We start from the raw sequence: 20196 nt of genomic DNA on the forward strand, positions 1-20196 counted from the left end.
TACAAGGCTTAGACAAGTTCCTCTAGATCAAGCGTCAGCAAACTTTCTGTAAGGAGCAGATGGTAATTGTTTTAGGTTTTGCAGGCCATAGGGTCTCTGTTGCAGTTACTCAACTCTGCCGTTGTGGTGAATGGGCATGGCTGTATTTCCATATAGCTTTAATTACAAAAACAAGCAGTGGGCTGGATTTGGCCCATGAGCCGTAGTTTACCAACCCCTGCTGGAGATGGAAGGTGCAAGTCAGGTGGGTGGCAGCAGGGTCCTTAGGACACCATTCTAGAAAGCCAGGAGGAAGGCGTGTGCTCAAACCAAGGTAGGTGTGGGGCAGTAGAGAGGGGAGAGTCAAGAGACGGGCTCTCTGTTGTGGCCAGTGCACAGCAGCATTGAATTGATGTCGAGTTACAAAAGCAGACAGTTCCAGACTTAGTCACTGGTTGGTTACGGAAGGTGACGGAGCGAGCGGAAAGAGGACTCAGAATTGGGCGTTGTGAGGAGCAGGCAGCACCTGATGGTTTGGCACTTACTAAACCTGAGGTTCTGGCAGGACATGGGGAGTCTCTGACGATGCTTCATCAGGTGAGAGTTTATCGAGCATCACTGAATGTCAGGCTTCGGGAACATAATGGAGCACAAGACAGACAAGGTTCATACTCTCGAGAGCTGACCCTCTAGAGGGTGAGAGAATAAGCAGGAAACAAGCATGAGCAGCTGGCATGTGTTGACACCCTGCCGTCTGCCAGGTGCTGTTCTAAATGCCTTATGGGGGGAATTGACTTAGTGCACGCGGCAACCCTATGGGACAGGTGCTAATATTGTTACCATTGTACAGATGAAGACACTGAGGCATAGAGAGAGTAAGCAGTTTATCCAGGGATGCACAGCTAGTAAGTGGTAGTCTAGGTCTAGAACCCATTCACTTAACTTGACTATACTGTGTCTTACTAAAGAACATAGCTATTATTGGAGAAAATAATAGTAAATAGTGATGAGGGAAATAAACAGGACCCTGGGACAGAGAATGACAGGGGCAATCACATTTAGATACATTTAGACTGGAGAAGGCCTCTCTGAAGAGAAAGTAACAGCCTTGTGAAGAGTAATGGGAAAAGTGTACCAGGCAGAGGGAACAGCATGTGTGAATGCCCTGAGGCAGCGAAGGCCTTGTGATGACAAAGGGCCGCTGTGTGAACGAGGGGAATGTGGCATGGCAACTCTAATGGCACAGTATTAATTATCTTTCGATCCTATCAGCCGCTGTAAGTAGGCATCGTTAGCCTCCATTTCACAGGAAGAAACCGAGGTTCAGAGATGGCAGGTCGATTCCCCACAGTCGTGTAGCGGGTGGGGCTGGGATTCTGTCTGGTGAACAGTTGAAGATACAGATTCCAGAGAGAGGATGGATCCAGAGACCTTGAAGAGAGGCATACGCCCACTGGAGGGCTTCAAGTAAAGCAGGAGAGGGTGGCTGTGTGAGTGGCGCTGGAGCCTGAGGAGAGGGGAGCAGCGGCTGCAGGGCTGTGAGGGGCCCTGCGAAGTCCCACACGCGCCCAGCAGGATTTGGCTGTGGGAGTTGGCAGTGGACCCAGCCAGCACAAGCTCTTCTCTCCCCGGCGGCACCGAGGAGCAGAGAAGATCAGGGAAGCCCTGCCTGCTCTGTGCCTGAGCCTGAGGACCGGCCAGCTCCTCAGGTGACCCTCGTGCCTCTCTCTGCCTGGCAGGACATCATCCTCACGGTGAAGGAGAAGCTGTCGATCCGAAGCATCGAGTACTTCGCGCTGGCTCTGGAAGAGCAGTACAGCATCTCCCGCCTGCGCCTGCTGCACGAGGAGGAGCTCATCCAGCAGGTACACCTGCTCCTGCTCCTGGTGAGGAGAGCTGGGCCGGGCCGGGCCCGCCGCACGCCTCGCCAGAGCCCCTGGGGACAGGGCTCACCTGTAGGCTGGCTGCACTTTCTCGTGCCCAGAAGCCTGGGGACAGCAGGGCGAGAATCAGGCCTGATTTTTGTATGAGGTCAGCAGAGCCGCCTTTCGCAGATATGGAGACAGAGGCTTAGAGTGGTAAGGTGACTTACTCAAGGTAACACAGCGGATGGAAACCCATCTTTTGTTCCACCTCTGATGATCTTCCCCCGACCCTGCTGCCTTTGAAGTGTCAGGGAAGGATCTGAGCCCTTTGTGTGAGACTCACCCCTGAGCTGGTCCCCGAGGGCAGGACAGGCACCCACAGTCAGTCCATCTGTACTCGACCTTTCAGCCGTTCAGAGGTCTGTTGTACCGACTTTTTAAAGCCAAACACAGGTCAGTTCAACACATCCTTGTTGAGTGTGTGCCATTACAGAGACGAGTAGGATGTCAGCAAGTGGAGAAGGAGACAGGGCTTTTTCAGCAGGTGAGCAGCGTGAGCCAGGCCTGGCCTCGGGGAAGCCGCTCTGAGCGTTCCTCACTGCAACTGCATTCTTGCCCTGTCACTCACCCTCTCAGAACGCTGCCTGCAGACCTGTGTCATCTCCATTCCATCAGCATTGGAAAAGAAAGTCAAATTAAATCCCTGAGATAGTTTAAGTGAAAGAAAGTAAGGTACAGAATGGCGTGTATACTATATTGTTACTTGTGGAAAAGAAAAGAATATACGTATATGGAAGTGTGTATATACATAGACTGTCTCTGAAAGGGCACATAAGAAATTGGAAGTAGAGGTTTTCTCTGGAAAGAGGGACTGGTTGATCGGGTCGATGTGCAACTTGGCTCTTTTGAGCCTTTTACATTTTATACCCGTGGGAAAGAAAGTCAGATTAGGAGCAAAGGTCTACAGCTGTCTTGGGAAGCACTAGAATTGAAATCTCTGGGGACTGTCTCTCACTGTCTTTTTTTTTTTTTTTTAAGCTGTTTTGTGGAATACCTGCAAGAACAAAGGCAGGTGGCAGATTAACTGTATCTCCCTTACCCGTGGCAGGTGGTAGAAAGAGAGGAGTCACGTGACTACCGCTGCCTCTTCAGGATGTGTTTCGTTCCCAGAGACCCCCTGGACCTCCTGAAAGAAGACCCCGTGGCCTTTGAATACCTCTATCTGCAGGTGACCGGCTCTGCACCTCCTGAAGTAACGGGGTTTGTTCTCAAAGATGGCACATGGGGTTCTTTTGAACATGAGCTCAAGGCGATTAAGCAGCTCACTGGTAGGGATTATCTTTATTTGAAGGAGAATGGGCCTGATTATCCCTCAGAATTGCTTTTTCCATCACTGAGTTGCTATGTTAGGAGATTTGTGATGTATTAATGAAATTTAGGCTTAGTCCTCAACGTGTATGATACATTTTCTAATACCATTTAGGATCTTTAGAGTTATGGTTTTCATTGCTAAAAGTGGCTTTAGTGCCTCAAAGCTTTATTTTAGAAATGATGAAACTGAGTCTTGGAAAGATCACATGATTTGCCTAGGTCACCCATTTAGTTGCAGAGTCACAAAGGGTTCCTCGGCCCCCAGCCTGGTGCTCCCCGTGCTCTACTTCCTTAGGTGAAATTTATGATGTCATTTTTATTCTGATGATAAAGAATCATTTGGGAAGCATCACCCTTTTACAGACGAGATAACTCAAACTGGATGGGTCGTCTTGCCCAAAGTCTTACAGAAATGGTGGCAGCAAATAATGATACTACTACTTTATGTTTGTATAATACCATGTCCCTTATACCTGCTTTCATCTGCATCATCTAATTTAAACCTCACAGAAACCATGTAAGGTAGACTTAACTATCCTCGTTTAGTAATGGGATGATGCCAATGTTCAGAGGGTCTTAGTAACTGAACCAAGGTCACACAGCCAAGAGTTGGCAGAGCCAGGTCTCAAAGCTGAGCTCCTGGTCCTGCTGTCCTCCACCTGAGGGGACTAGGAACGTAATCCGTCTGTTCTTGTTTCCTGCTTCCTCTGGCCTAATCTCCTAGAGCTGCAGTGACGTGCTCCAGGAGCGCTTTGCCGGAGAAATGAAGTGCAGCGCTGCACTCCGCCTCGCGGCCCTGCACATCCAGGAGCGGATCTACGCCTGTGCCCAGCCCCAGAAGATCTCTTTGAAGTACATAGAGTGAGTGACAGGGGATGTCTGTGTCCCGTCAACCACAGCTGTGCTGCATTTATAACTTGTCTGGCCCCTGGCCAGGATGGCCAGATTCCACAGAAAGCTGATATTCACCCACCCACCCATCTGTCCGTCGTCTTTCCTTCCATTTCCCTCTTCACCCTCTCCAACCCAGCCTGGCTCCGCCAGATGTCAGAACGTGGCTTCTCCCTCTGGGGCAGAAGCCAACTCCAGATGGAATGACACAGGATCCCCGTGTAAATTCCCAGTTCCTGGTGAGATGTCTTGGGAAATAAATTGACAACTTGAGTGTAAAGCCCTTCTGAGGGCAGGAATGCCTTGAAAATTAATTTATTGGTGTGAACCAATTAATATAATTAATAAGTTGTATAAACCTATTTGTGTTGCATTATATTCCTCTTAGGGCCATTTCAAGTCCTGGGATTCCAGCACTGCCTGATTCTTAGCTTAAAATTTCACTTGGCTCTGGGCAGTGTCGCCCAGATTTGCTAACCTGCTCACCAGATCTCAGCTCGGGCCTGTCTGGGCATCAAAATCAGATGGGGAATCATGTTTAAAAAAAAAATCCTTGGCCTTACCCCTGATAGAGTGGGTCAAATCTCTAGGGAGTGGGCCCTGAGAATCTTTTTTTTTAACTAGTTTCTTGGGGGATTTTGAGGCTGTTAGGCTGGCACCATTCTGAGGCCTGGCCTCGGGGATCTCAGGTGCTATGTGCTGTGCCATGAGTGTGTGTTACACGTGTCTGCTGAGTAAGGAGTTCCCGGAATAACCAGTGGGGTTTAGTTCCTGAACGGCTGTGGCTGGTTTTTGTGGAGAGTGTGTTTGTATAAATATATGTTATTTACACACACTCCACAAAAACCAGCCATATATATATCTTCTGTTGAGAAAGAGGTTTATAACTGCAGCATTACGAGAACACTAAGTGCTGAATCAAATGTGATTACACTCTTCATTAGAGCCCAGTACACGGTAAAAATGGGCCTCCTATCTCCAATGTCTGATGGCAGGAAAGACTGGGGAATAGAGAACTTTATATCTCCAACTTTACTCCGAAACATGAAAGGCAAAGACATCAAGAAAGCCATTAGCTTCCACATGAAGAGGAACCAGAATCTGCTGGAACCCCGACAGAAGGTAAGGTGGCGGGGCCCTGCCGGCCCGCACAGCGGTCTGCTGTGAAACCTCAGGGGAAGGAAAAGCGTCTTCAACATTGCCTAGACTTTAGGCAAGTGAATAACTCTGATTTAATAGTCTTTTTTTTTTTTTTTTCCTATTTAAGCAACTTATTTCTGCTGCCCAGCTACGTTTAAATTATCTACAGATCCTTGGGGAACTCAAAACGTATGGTGGGAAAATCTTTAATGCCACTTTAATGGTACGTATCAGAGAACGGGGGAATTCTGCTCTTATAAGGGACCCTAGAGGTCCTCTGAGGATCACTGCATCTTTTAGCCTAAAATTCCTGAGGACTCTGTCAAGTACTAGAATTTGTTTGGGAAACTAAATATTACGCCGTAGGAGAATGTTTATCATGCCCTTGCTTGGTGCCAGCCGTACAGCAGATGCTGGGGGAGGCAGAGGTGAATAAGACGTGATTTCCACCCTCGATTGATGGAACAAGGTGCCCAGCCAGACAAGGCAAAGCCCTGAGACAGGCAGGGGGCTATTGCCGTGGACTTGGAAGACGGCAGGTACCGCTGACAGCTTCAGGTTGAGTGTGGGAAGGAGAAGCGATTAGGAAAGGCAAGAAGGTTGGATTGACCCCATTTCAGTACAGAGGAAAGGCATTCTGAGGGAAGGGTGCTGTAAGCAGGTTACTCTGGAGCTTTGGGTTGATGAAGGTGAAGAGGAAAAGCTGGAAATCATGAAGGAAAGGTAGGAAAGGGGCCCTGATGGGTCAGGAGAAGGGAATAACTGAGGGGGAGGCCTCAGAAGGGAAAAGAGAAGCAGAAGAGGCCTCTGCTCTGTTGCCCGTCCCTCCTCCAGCTTTCTGCCTAGAGCCTAGGCCCAGAGCTTTGTGCTTTTCAGCAGTCAGTGACTGGGGTGTGGTTTAAGGGAACTTGCCCCGAAGTCTCCAGCACAAAGCCAGACAATTTACCAATAAGAGATTTTTTTTTATATTAACAAAGCTCCTTTCAGTAGATTTGGTGTGCTTCTCAGCCGTGTACAGTGATCAGTCAGTTTAATCAGATTGCTGACCTAACAATGTGAATGGAAAAAGAGCATTGATGTTTTGAGAGAAAGGAAGAGTATCAGATAGTTATGGGAAGGGAACAATAGATTGAGTCTTTGTACAAGCAGATGACCAAAAGGTAGACAGAGACTGGATCATAGACAGAGAGGCTTGAAGGCACAAGAAAAACTTCCTACCTTTCCCAAGGGCTCGTCCTGCCCTCTCCCAGCTGTCGGGTTCCTGTCTACAGTCCCTCTTACCTTTCCTGTCTGAGGGAAGGACTGCTAGCGGCGGACGAAGCCAGCCACACTGAACTGGCTCCGGGTGCCTGCTGGGCACTGCGGGTCGCACATGTAGATACACACAAACTCTGTCATCAGGGAGTTTAACGTGGACGATGAGACTTGACTACAGTAATTACCATACGAAGTCATAGCTCATGCTATCAGAGAAGTGCAGAGGATGTGGTGTGGGAACAACCCAGAGGAAAAGGACTGTTTTGGCTTGAGGAGACAGATCAGGCAGATGTTTTCTATAGATGTGTGCAGTAGGTTTTGATGGACGCTTTTAGAAAAGGGTCAGGATTTCACTAGATAATGGTGACAGGGAAGGGATTCTAGGAGGAGGGCACAGTGTGATTATAGGCACCAAAGTGTGAAAGTACGCATTGTGTTTATGGAACAGGTAACAGTCCTCTGCTTTGGCTCTCTATCGTGAAAGGTCTTAAGGGAGATAAATTATGCTTAATGTAGCTGTTGATGGGGCCCAGTGTAGGCTGTCACCTAACTTGGTAGTCTAGGGAGTGGTGGTGAGGACCTGAAGTTGGAATCAAGGAGTTTGAAGAGAGAAGTATCATGTCTTACATGTGCAATGTATTTTCACTAGCTTGTGAATGGAAACTAATTCCCCTTCTGCAGTTACAGGATAGAGAATCCTACATTGCCCTTCTGGTTGGAGCCAAGTACGGGATTAGCCAAATTATCAATAGCAAACTCAACATCATGTCCACGTTGGCAGAGTTTGCGAACATCAGCCGCGTAGAGCTGACAGAAGAGTCTGAGAAAGTGAGCATGGTCAAACTGTATCTCCAGGACGTCAAGGTAACACACAGGGAAGGGATTCTGAATCCAGCTTCTGGAATTTGGGGCTTAATTATTCTAGGGTAGTTTATATGAGTTTGAATATTAATGAAGTCTAATGTCCATTTGCTAAAGAGGATGAAGTGTCCATCTTGTCCCATCAAAGGGAAAGTGGTAAACAGGATGCATTTTCCTGGGCAGATCCTAAAAGGTTTTTTCGTATAAACTGAGCTGGACTATGTATTTTCCTGATGGGTTCAGAAACTTAGATGAGAGCACCAGAGAATTTTATCACATGCATGGGATCAGAGTGGCTGCTCAAGGGTTTTGAGTGGCAGCAATTAAAATGAATAAATGATGCAACGTACTTCCTGAGCCTTTCTGGAACGTGGGGCTACCTTTATCCTGCTTTCTATTGATGTAATCCCAGCATGCTCAAGGATGCTTCTTCGTTCTTATCACCGTCTCTCCTTCTCCACTTGCTCTTGCTCCTTTTCCTTTTCTAGGTCAGGTCTTGAAGGGGCCCCACTATATGAATGAGCAGGTAGGGTGGGGTGGTTGGGATGAGGGGCTGGGGTAGGGGATGGAGAGGCAGGAGACATTGTGGAGATTTGATAGGAGGAGCCCACGGTGCATGTGTGAGCGTGTGTGTGCATGCACATGTGGTTGTGTGTGTGTGTACATACACTCATTTCAGGTCTTAGAGGTGAGAGTACAGGACACCAGGAGGCCTGCCTGTGGACCACGGCTGGATTTACTTGGAATCTCTCATTGGCCTCACATGGCCTTGTTGTCAGTCTTCAGACTGTCCCTTAGCACTTTATGAGCATAAGAGCTCTCTTTACCTTTAAAGGTCCTGACTTTGCTACTGGAATCCAACAGTGCAAAAGACCTAGCCTGCCTGATTGCTGGGTACTACAGGCTGTTGGTCGACCCAGTTACCTCCATTTTCCTCTGGCCAGGAAACAAACAACAGGTGCACCGGGTATCTGCTGAAGAAGGTGAGGCACTGAGGCTTGCTCCAGTGAGGACAGGCCAGTTTCACAGCCTAAAGGGAGGTGATGAATTCACTTGAGCTGAGACTTCAACTCAAGTGGATGAGAGCTATTTCCCCATTTATTTCCTGGTAAACAGTTGATATTTCCAAAATCCTAAATAGAGAAGGTTCCTTTGTACCCGAGAGTCCCCTAAAGCCAAAGAATGCTGTTCAAGGTCTCTGATTCCCTGTAGTATTTCCTGAAATCATCTCTAAGACCCACTGTATTTTGTCTTTATTTGCCAGCAAAAAGAGATGTCCCTTATTTGTTCAGAGAGTACAGATGACCTAGCTTCTCATTCCATGCCTACACACTCTCTTGCATTCTCTCGAATTATGTAATAGAAATTCTCAACCTTACATGTTTAGCAGAAGGGGGTACCTGGAGATAGAAAGGACTCGAAATCACGCCATATAAGGAATGAAGTAGTGGAGGCCAGATGAGATGAACAGTTTCCCAGGCCACTTTCCAGTTTCTGACAAGCTCTTGCTTCAGCACTTTAATGCAGCATTTTCCCAGTGATTTGCTGATAAATTGTTTAACAACTGTCTCTGCAGGGAAAAAAAACAAACAAAACTCTGATTTGAAAAATTGCCTATTTCCATGGTATGAACACTCCCACCATGGCTGACTTCAAGCTACCAACATGATGACGCTGAACGTGGACATGGGGAGAGATGCTCAGCAGCACACCATTACATAGCATTTCCTCCATGTGGATAAAATAGGCATAAATCATCTCAAGAGATTAGGTAGTAGTAAGATAAAGTAGAGTAATTAGGAAGTGATGAATTTGGGGTATTTGTTACTTTCCTTTTTAACACAATTTATGAAGGAGGGAGGATACCTCAGAGGCTAGGCAGGGAGAGGGAGCAGTTGTGGAGGTCTGGTGGCAGGAGGGACTGCTTCTTTGGGGGCAGGCGGCAGTGGTAAGAGAAAGAGCAGATCCCCCCTCTGGAGCAGAGGGGGAGGTATTTGAAATAGATCTTGGAGAACATGCTGGGGTGAATCAGGCAAAGAAGGGAGGTGAGACCATTTGAAGCAGAGGGGACAACATGACACAAAGGGCAAGGTCGTGATCTGTGAGAAGTTCCCTGTAGTGGTGGAGCATGGGGAGGCTGCAGCAGGTGACAAGGCTGCTGAGGAAGGGTCAGGGCTATCCTGTGAGAGGCCTTAGCTCTCGTGGGATTGCTTAGGCTCTTCCCTGTAGGCAGGAGAAGCCGTCAGAGGATTTAAGTCGAATGTGATGTGATCCGAGAGAAGTGTTTAGAAAGATCACACTGGAAGCTTATGGCAGAGGAAAGATGGGAGACCTGTCTCAGTGCCCCCAACCCATGCCTCGTTCCCGAGTACCAGCAGCTAGATGAGTTTTCACTGCTTGAAAAGCCCCAAGGCCAGGCTTCAGAATGGTGCCAGCCTAGCAGCCTCTGAATCTCTCATAAAGTTACTAAAAATACAAATTCTCAGGCCCCACTCCCTAGATATTTGACTCAGTACATCAGGGCTGGGGCCAAGGATCTGTTTTATTTTTTAAATATGATTCCTCTCAGATTTTGATGCCCAGACAGGACAGAGCTGAGGTGTGAGAAGGAGTTTTGCAAACCTGGGTGATGCTGCCCCCAGAGCAAAGTGAAATCCAATTAAATACCCACAATGTTCCCCTGAACAGATGACTGTCCTTGAAAGGAGGGAGGGAGATAATCCTGTCTCCATTAGGGGTCAGGTAGATGTGGGAAAGGAGGCCTGCTGTTGTGGGGAGAACATGGAATTTGGAGTCCCAGGGAACCTGTGTTAGTCAGTATAGCATGTTCTGGGCCTGCCACCCTTCTGGACCTCAGTTTTCTCATCTGGAAAGTGGGAGGGCAGGCAGTGTGGGGGTAGGAGAACACATAGGCATCTGCCAGTGCCCCAGTGCTGTTTTGTATCCCTTGGCGTCCCCGTGTTGCAGGCTACGAATCCAGGCCGTGCAGTGACTCCGAGGAGTCCTCTGAAGTGGACTGCGGGCTGGAGCCGCTCTCTGACAGATGCCTGCCAGAGCTGGGCCCCTGCAGACCACTCGTAAAAGAGGAGCCGCCTCCTGGGGACAGCCCCACGCCTGAGGTGGCCGGGAGAGGCCCGAGCACCTGTGGGGCCAGCAGCACGACGGACAGCGCCGAGTCTGAGGCATCCGACTCGGCCAACACGGAGAGCCGGGGCTGCAGGACCAGTGGCTCCAGCGAGTCCATGGATGCCCTGGAAGAGGACGACCTGGATGCCTGCTCGTCCAGCAGGTCTGGCTTCTTCCCCTTTGACTCGCCAGGCTTCCTGGAGAGTCTCGATTCCGACAGCCAAGGGGAGAGAAGCAGGATCGAAACCAGCGGCTTCCTCTGTCTCCTGGACCTGGCCCAGAGAGCCAACCCTCTGTGCCAGAAGGCGGAGTTTCCTGAGAGCCCCGCTCCTGAGACATTCAGCTGGGGACCAGAGCTGAGTGCGGGCCGGCTGGACCCTAGGCTGTACGAGGGCAGCCTGACCGACTACTACAGCCTGTGCTCCGGCGTCTCCCCAGCCAGCCACCTGAGCGACAGCTTGGAGGGCACAGCCGCCTGGCAGGGCCGGAGCCTGTCAGCCTGGGGGCCGCAGGGCTGGACTGAGCCCCAGCCCGGCTCCACGCTGGAAGCTCTGGGCCCACACCTGCCGCTGGCCTTTGAGGATGGCAGCTCGGATGAGGAATACTATGATGCAGCTGACAAGCTCACACCCCCAGACGCACTCTCAGGTGAGCCCTCCCCAGCAAGTCTGCAGACTTGGTGGGCAGCTCCTGAGTACGCACCAGGGACAGGGACCACGCTTGAGGGGGAAACACATGAGTAAAGCAGGGTCCTTGTCTTCTTTTGAGGAGGCCACCCTGGCCTCAGTGGACCAAATTACAAACATCATGACTTCAAGTCAGGACTACAAGGGAGGTTCAGAGAACTGTGGGCAAGCAGAGATGGGAGGCACTAACTCAACAGTGAGAATCAGGGAAGGCTTCCCAGAAGAGATGGCCTACGAGCCAGGCCTCATGAGATGGACAGAATTTACATAGAAAGAGAAGGGTTTGAGAGGAGTGCCCAGCAGAGGGAAGCGGCTGTGTCATTACTGACCCTGAAGCCACATTAACTGAGGCCTTGAAGCAGGAAGAACCTGACAGCCGTTGGTAGCCCCTTAAGGGACTCGGACATAAGAAGGCAGGGGAGCTGTCGGTCATGTTTCTTTCAGGTTCCTCATCCCTTCCTCCACAGAATGTGGGTGTCTTTCCACACAGAGTGACTTCCCAAGCTGACCTGGGATCCTCGTAGGACACACACACTCACACTCCCACTGCATGCTGCAGAAAAAAATTGGAAAGTAGCACGCAGACATTGCGGGTGACCTGCCAGGAGCTGGGGAAGCTGCAGCTATTTTATTTCTGTTTCAGCCCTTTCCTGTTGCTCCCTGCCCTCCAGTGGTTTCCTGTTGCTTGTAGGAGAAAGGCCAGCTCCTTAGCAGCCCTGGTGAGGCCTTTTGAGGCCCTCTGTGACATGGCCTCTGCCCTTCTCTCTCCTTCCTCCTGAGCCCTCTCTGCATTCCTGCCACACAGACCTCCTTGCCATTCTTTAAAAGTGCTGAGCTCTTTCCTAACCCCAGCCTTTGCACATGCTGCCTTCTGCCTGAAACACTCCTCACCCTGACCTTTAGCTGCTGATGCCCGTCCGTGTATCAAGTCCCACCTGGAAATGCACTTCCTCCAGAAACATTAACCAGACCGCCAAGACTGAGGCAGGCCCCCATCCCTGTCGCACCTCTTCCAGCACCCTGGGTGCTTAGCACTGCTTGTCTTTACGTGTTTATTTGTGTGATTTAGTGTTGCTGTTTCTCTCCCTCAGTAACAGAACTCCTTTGAGTGTAGGAACTGTGCGTGTCTCACTCATCTTTGTGTCCCCAGCACATAATGCCTGGCAGTTGTGCTAAATGAATGAATGAACTCTCTACCATCTGCCCTGAGTTCATTAATTGCCTGTGCCCCTCAGGAAAGGAGAAACCCATGGCTGGATTGTGCACTGCTCCCCGAAGAACCCAGCCAACTGCCGTCTACGCCCTCAGCCTTGCCCTGCTGGGCCAGCCATTGTGCTGGGGGCAAGATGGGGGTGTGACAGACCATCAGTCAACACCCTCCTTTACAGGAGTCTAGTCAGGGGCATAGGTCCATACTGGACACTCCCTTTCTTATAGGGAGCCAGTGTGGTACTGGGAGGACAGCCCAGACCTGGGACTCCTGGTCCCGACTCACTGTGGGAGCCTCTGTCTTTTTAGGCATCAGAAACACCCTTGGTCAGTGGCTGTAGGTGGCTAGGGCAGTAGCTCCAACATGTGGCTGGGCATCAAAATCGTTCAAGGGGGCTGGTTTCAATATTGTACCTTCCTAGGTCCCAGCCTCAGAGATTCTAAGTTAAGAGGTCTGCGGAGCAGCCTGTGGTTGGATATAGTTTTAATAAGGTGCAGCAAGGTTGGAAACAACTGGTCTAAGAGCCTTCTGATTCTCAGTTGCTGGGCTATGATCCTAATTCCTTCTGGATGATTCCTTGGACTCCTTCACAAAAGTGCTTCTCTGCTCAGAAAGATCCATCCTGGTATGCACAAAACCACTCATGCCCACAACTGAGAGTCGTGGCCACTTTCTGTCAAAAGAAAGCTCCTTCAGAACCCTCACACGTGGAGTGACGATAGCAGCAGCAGCAGCAGCTGTCTCGAGTGCACACCGTTAGGCACAGGCCTTGAGCTGGGAGCTTGACATGCACCAGTTCATTTCACCTGCGTGGCAGTGCCGGTTGGTACCATTGGTACTGACTGACTCAGGTTAACGTTAGCACAAAGGAAAAGGGTCAGAAGGATGCCTTATAGAATTGACAGCAAAGGTGAGGAACTGGGTCAGACCCAGGCAGCAACCAGACCAGGAGGCTGGGTAGCAGGATACCTCAACATATTGTCAGAATGCTGTGGCTGCGAGAATGAGCTCTACCTTTTTTTTTTTTTTTTTTTTTTAATTTTTACTTATTTATTTTTCCCCCAAAGCCCCAGTAGATAGTTGTATGTCATAGCTGCACATCCTTCTAGTTGCTGTATGTGGGATGCGGCCTCAGCATGGCCGGAGAAGCAGTGCGTCAGTGCGCGCCCAGGATCCGAACCCGGGCCGCCAGTGGTGGAGTGCACGCACTTAACTGCTAAGGCACGGGCCGGCCCTTTTTTTTTTAATCAATGTGTTTGAAATTCTGGGAAATTTCTGGCTGACTGACTGACTGCTTGGCTGACGTGGACAGGGCACCTTCATAGTTAGTCACCCTCTGGTAGACTAACCACCGGAGGGATGTCATTCCCTGAGAGGAAGTTGGGGTACTGTGACCAAAAGACAATGAAATGGATCTTGGGCAACCAAGAATCAAAAATTGTCTACCACAGTTGTTATCCCAATCTCCCAGATGAGGAACTTGAGGAGGTCAAGGTTATGCAGCCCAGCCAGGACCTGAACCCAGGCAGTCCTGAGTCCTGAGCCCAAGCTCTATAAGTCTCTTTGTTTTTCTGCTTCTCATGGACTTTTCCCTTCTTGACTCTCAGGGCCCAGACCTGTTTCTGCTGAAGAACCCAGTGTCACAAGCTTGCAGAATAAGGCTAGTACCTGCAGCCTTGAGGACAGCCTGAATCCCGGGCCAGATGGAAGAGAGCCAAGCAGAAGGAGAGGGGTGAAGAAGTATGCCAAGACCCTGAGGAAAAGGAGGTCTTTCCTCCAGACCGACTACACGTGTCAGGTCTCATTTCCCCTGGTGCTGTCAGCTTCCCTGGAGAGCATGGACAATGTGTGCTACTACAACAGGGAGCCCTACCTGGCCCTCAGTGCACCCTCCCCGACTGTGTCCTCTCTGCAGGACGTGCAGGGTGAGCCTGGCCTCCTGGAGACCAAGGCCCTGGGGCTGCTGGCTTCCCTGAGGGAGACCAAGAGCAAAAACCCAGCCTCCCGAGTCATGGAGATGGAGCCCGAGACCATGGAAACCAAGTCGGTCATCGACACGCGAGTGTCTTCTATTTCTGCCATTCGCCTCCGGATTGACCCCAACCAGAAAGAGAGTTCTGGGGTTGCCGCTCTGACTGCTGCTGTTGCCAGTTCCCCAGCAAGCACCCCTCACTGTTCCAACCCAGGTTCAGCTGGCCCAGATACTGCTCAGGCGGGGCCTTCCCAAACCTTACTTCCATTTCAAGACTTGGGTGGCAGTGCGCCCAAGGGACTTGCCATAGAGCTTGGGGACAGCACCTCCTCCCTCTCCAGTGCTGACGCGAACCCAGACAGAGTCTGCCTGACTATCAGCCCAGAGCCACGTAGTGTCTCTCAAGGAGACACACTAGAGCCAGGAGGAGTCCAGTCGGAAATGGGGTTGCGATCTTTGTTTACAAATCACATGCAAGAACCTGCCCCCAAATACACAAAGCCTTTGTTGTCTCCTCGAGACAGGCCTAGAAGTGATGCATGTGGAATAAATTCAGGAGAGAAGATGGCTGCTTCCCCTACAGAGGAGGAGCAACAAGGACAACTGTCTTTGGAACATGATGGAGAAGTTAAAAACGAAAATGGCACCAACGTATGTCATGATGAATCTGGGGAGGGTTCAGGTCACCCCGAGGGTGATGTGTCAAATGCTGTTCCACAGACTATTGGTGCCAGTGCTCCAGCTGGTGGGGTGACAGCCTCCGTCTCCTTGGAGACTCCTGTCACAGGGACTGAGCAGACTCCACCGCATTCCCCCACGGACCCCCAAGAACAAAGCGGAGAACCGCTAGGCCAAGCCTGCCAGACCCAAGAACAAAAACTTCTGGCAGAGCTGGATTTAGACCCTGATTTCTTGCTGAGGGACCAGACTATTCCGTCAGCCTTTCCTCTGGAGGGGGTCAAGGCAGAGCCACTTAACCACGTGATAGGGGAAGACACAGCCTCTGGGGACACTCCTCAGCAGGTCTCTTTTAATCCAGGGCCTTCTCTGCCAAAGCCACTATCGTGTCCCCAAGAGGAGCCCCACTTAGAAAGTTTAAACCATTGTTCACTGTCAGAAAGCAAAGAAAAAAGCCCTCACATCTGCCTTCCTGCAGAGAACTCTTTCCTGTGCTTTGCCCCAGAAAGCCGTCCTCAAGTTTCTGCCACTGTCAGGACGGCCACGTCTTTGGGTTTTGCGGGTGTGAATGAGACAGCAGCCCCCAGGATTGGGATGGAGCAGTGCAGCTGCCAGTTCTCCTATGCCACATGCTTCCGTGGCCTGCAGCCGGAGGCGGAGGAAGAAGACAGGGACTTGGAAGCACACCCCACAGCCCCCCTCACCTCACCACCCTCTGCAGGAAGCCAGCTGGCCCTGCCCTGGAGGCCTGCTCGGGCCCACAGCTGCAGCAGCGGGCCACTGTTGAGGAACAGCCACTTGTGGGCGGACTACTGCTCCAAGGCTCTGAGACAGCTAAAAGCTGCCCCCACCAGCACCCCTGAGGGCTTCATCCAGCTCACGGAGAGCTTGCTGGAATTACAAGACATTTTAGCAGCTTCCTGGGGGAATGGGAACAAACACCCCCCAGAGAAGTGCACCTGGCACTTTTCTGAAAGCCGGAGCCACCTCTGCATGGGCTCCCAGAAACTCCTGTCCAGCTGTCAGCATGTGATCAGAATGGACCAGTCCCCCGAAGAGATGCAGGGTGCCGTGCGTGACACCTTCCAGCACCTGGTCCAGCTGGCCGGCCTGTGCTTCCAGTTCACAGACTGCAGCCGCTGCGCCACCCGGCACAGGGAAGCGGCGGGGAACCTGAGGGACGTGGTCTACACCTACCACCAGTTTGTGAAGGCCGCTAAGCTGACCTGCGAGAGAGGCTACCACGACCTGAGTGTGAAACTCTTGGCCCGTCAGTGCACAGCCCTCACGGCCGCCGTGTTCTGTTTGACCCAGAAGTTCCGGGCATCCGCTGCCCTGTGAGCAGGCCGGCTGCCCAGGCCCCTGCCCTGCCCTGGACACTTCCTTGAGAAGCCCCTTCCATTCCTCCACCCACCCCTCTCAATGTTTACTATTTAGAATATTCAAATAAACTGCTGCTTAATCTTGACCTGAATTATACAGAGTCATGATAAATTTGGGTCAAAACATGCACTCAGATTCATTCAACAAACATTCACCGGTTAACTCCTTTATACCAGGCCATGTACTAGAAGCTTAGGATATGAAGATGAATAAGACCAGTCCCTGCCCGTGTCAGGATGCTCACAGACCCTCTGGGGGTACAGATAAGTAGATTCCATCAGGAAAGCGTATCCTGAAGGAGCATGCCCTGGAGGTGTGGAAGCAAGAAGTCACAAACTGTCCCAGGAAGGCAGAGATGAGGGAGGAAGGGGGGGTCACTGACAAACACAGTCTCAACTGCTCGTATCATACTGACGTGATGATACCTTCACAATAGGAGTGAAGGCATGTGATGTTTGATAGATTCTACCTTCGCGAGTTCTGGTTTGCAGCCCCTGCACCAGGAGGCCTGGGATCTTTGTCGGCCTCGCTACGACAAGCATGGATCGCCACTAGGTGGCAGTAAATTCCTCAGTGGCATGGCCACGCTCATCCAGGTGCGCTCAGCACTTTATCTGAAACTGACTGCACCCCTGCATCTTGCACCCTATTTCTGTTTTAAATATCTAAAAAGGCAAACATTAAAGCCCTGGATTAGATTTTCCTTTTAAAGAATCATGTTAGAGCAAAAGAAATATATCTAGTCCCTCTCACTAATCCCAGCTGAGCCCGTTAGTCTCAGTTAATCTTGGTGGCACCTTGGACAAGCTACTCACCCTCTCAGTGCTTTGGCTTCCTCTTCTGTAAAGTGGGGGTACTAATAGTGCCCACCTTAAAGGGTAGCAATCTAGCAAATACTCAGTAACTGTTAGTAATAACCCCAGCCTTTGTGGACGCCTCTCCTAGTCAGAAACCCTGCCCTGCCTTTGTTTTCAGACTCCAGGAAAACTGACTTGAGGATACCCTGGGGATACCATTTTCCCCTGGCTTCTCTGTCCAGGCCAAAGGTGGTCTAGACACTCACCTTGGGCTCTGAGAGTTAGTTCGAGGGGTCCCTTTGCCCCTCTGGGGCTCCTGATCGGCTGTGAGCTCAGGGCTGCCCCCGTGATCGGGCCCCTCCAGGGCTCCCTCGTTCCTCTCCTTCTCCCAGCAAGAGCAGGAGCGGGGGTGAAGGCGTTCAGTCACGGACCTAAGCACTCTCTAGTCAGAAGGAAAACAATGCTTTGGGAGAAGAGAAAAGCTATCCTTTGCATCCCCTGTTACCAGTTACTTGTTAACTGGTAACCAGTTAACCAGTACTTGTGCCAGGAAAAGATTTGTTTTCTTATGAGGCCGGTTTCTTTTCACAGAATACTTTGAATAAAGTTTAAATAAGGGTCTTGAACACAGATTTGAAACAATTTTGTGGCAATGAAAAACAGAAACAATAGGACACTGAAATAATAAAAATTTTATGGTGTTTACTGGGGCTTGAATACTTTTACCAGCAGAAAGCTATGAAGAGCTACATAACTTATTCATGTGAACACAATGTATATGTTCACCAGTTTAGGGAAGGAGCTCAGGACTTCAACCCAATCAGGGCTTCAATCCTTGCAGTGTTATTATAGCCGCTTCCCCGGGCCTCAGGTTCCCCATCTGACAAAGGAAGTACTAGGCTCCATTTATGAGGACCTGCAATGTGCCAGATGCCTCATTTGGATACCTTGAATACATTTTCTTATCAACATGACAACACCTCAAACTAGACATTTTTGTATAATATACATTCAGCGTTATTGTGAGGAATAATCCGGAAGGCAGGAAGAAGACTGAAGCCTCCAGCACAGGTGCTCAAATGTTTGTTTCCTTCTCGGCGTCCTTTCCCCTCAAATCCGTTAACTTTCTTGGGTTGCTGGTGTATGGAGCTGGTATTTTGCTCTGCAGATCCCACGAGGAATACTAAGTCCCAGAAGTTCTGGGAAACCCCTCACTGCTTGTTGAGACACAAAAGTGCAGGGGAGTTGCCCTGTTGAGCACTTTCTTTGAGATACACAGCCCCCTACAAGAGAGAGGCAGAATGGGGCTGCCTACTCAGCAATGCAAGGATCAGTTGGTTAGTGACTAAGAAACTACTGGACATTTACATTCCTACTTTTCTCACCCACCATCATATTGGCTGATTCATTTCTTTCAACAAACATTTATGGCACATCCGTGCCAGGCGAGACTTGATACAGGATTATGGATGTAAATAATTGGGTGAGAGTCCTGTCTTCAAGAGCTCCTGGACCAAGAAATAAGATGACACATAGAGATGGAGACCCACAACATAAGGCATGGTGTGCTCAGGGCCATCAAAGAGAACAGATAAAGTGCTATGAGAGCTCAAAGGAGGGAAGTCATTTTTGGGTGAGGGGCAGAGCAGTGATCAGGGAAGGCTTCCTGTAGGTGGCAGCATTAACTGGAACTAGTATGGCAAGAAGTATTTATTGAGTAGCTGCTGTGTGTCAGGTCTTGGATTTGGTAGATAGGAAGGTAAATTTTGGATGTGTCAAGAAAGGAGAAAAATAACTTATTTGTTTATTCTGTCTGCAAATATTTACTGTGCAGTGGCACTGGAAATACAATCATCGACATGATAGATGCAGTCCCCTCAAGGAACTCATAATTAGTAGAAAAGACCCAGAAAAAAAAAGATTACTGACTGATAGGTGATATAAAGAAAATAGAGTGCCAAGATGGGGATGGGATGAGCCAGTCTTACCTAGGGCAATCAGTAAAGGCCTCGCTGAAGAGGGAATGTTTCAGCTGAAGCCTCAAGGATAAGAAGAAGCCAGCTGTGGAAAAAGTGAGAGGAAAGGGAACAGTATCTGCAAAGGGCTTTGGTCTGTTTGAAGCATTTCAAGAAGATAGGTGTGACTGGAACACAGCAAGCTGGGGGAAGAGTGATAGATGAGGTTGGAAGGGCAGCCAGGAACCAGGCTGTGCAAGGGCTTGGGAAGGTTAGATTTTACATCCAAGTGCAATGGGAAGCCACTGAAGGGTTTGGAGTAAGGGAGACACATAATCATCTGGCAAATGGATGGGGGCCAGGCAGGAAGGGCAATGAGACCAGCCAGGAGAGGAAGTGGCCATGAGCTCATTCAAAGGTGAAGAGACACAAGAGCAGTGGCAGGGAGGGGAGAGGTATTCAGTACAGCTGAGTGCAAGATGCAGGGACTGGTAGGTGTGGTGGGAGCCACTGAAGACCATTTGAGCCACGTTGCAAGCCCTGCTGAGTGGGAAGCCAGGGCCAGCTTCTGGGCACAGAAGAGACGTTAGAGCTGGATTTTAGAAAAAGCCTTCTGGGGGAAAAAGAATGTTTAGTTTTATCATTTAAAATTGCTCCAGTAGCAGATAAAGGATGGATTGAAGCATGGCTTGGCAACAAGGTGGGAGGTACTAGAGGAGCTGTGGAAAGAAAAGTCTAGAGGGGGGAATGGTGTGGTGTTAAGGAGGGATCCAACAGAGCTGTGGTTTCTTGAGTGGGAGATATTTCAGGCTCATTCATGGTGGGGTTTCTATGAAAGGGTGAGACCCCCTAGGACAGGAGGAACAAAGGGAAGAGTGGCTGATCGTTTCTATCAGACCAAGGCTTGGGCAAGTCGTTTCAGGTCTCTGAGCCTCAGTTTCCTCGCGGATCTGTGAGGCGAGAAGGAAGAGAGAGAGCGGGAGGAGGCTGGACTCGTTACCTGCCCAAGCCGGGATATCTCTGTG

At 50.1% G+C, this 20196-nt stretch overlaps 1 protein-coding gene across 1 annotated transcript in view; it reads left to right on the forward strand.

Moving 5' to 3' along the window:
* FRMPD1 (FERM and PDZ domain containing 1) overlaps window positions 1–16503 on the forward strand; it is an 89811-nt gene extending 73308 nt beyond the window's left edge. Inside the window, exons 9-17 of the mRNA XM_087419468.1 lie at window positions 1719–1844; window positions 2953–3072; window positions 3940–4076; window positions 5102–5228; window positions 5374–5469; window positions 7185–7367; window positions 8200–8347; window positions 10332–11138; window positions 13994–16503. Coding sequence (XP_087275594.1) covers window positions 1719–1844; window positions 2953–3072; window positions 3940–4076; window positions 5102–5228; window positions 5374–5469; window positions 7185–7367; window positions 8200–8347; window positions 10332–11138; window positions 13994–16377 — 4128 coding nt within the window. The 3' untranslated portion in view covers window positions 16378–16503. The remainder of the gene's footprint in view (window positions 1–1718; window positions 1845–2952; window positions 3073–3939; window positions 4077–5101; window positions 5229–5373; window positions 5470–7184; window positions 7368–8199; window positions 8348–10331; window positions 11139–13993) is intronic.
* Window positions 16504–20196: the final 3693 nt, after the last annotated feature.

This window comes from Ceratotherium simum, chromosome 29, assembly GCF_057802395.1.
Source record: "Ceratotherium simum simum isolate JZ-2026a chromosome 29, ASM5780239v1, whole genome shotgun sequence".
NCBI lineage: Eukaryota > Metazoa > Chordata > Mammalia > Perissodactyla > Rhinocerotidae > Ceratotherium > Ceratotherium simum.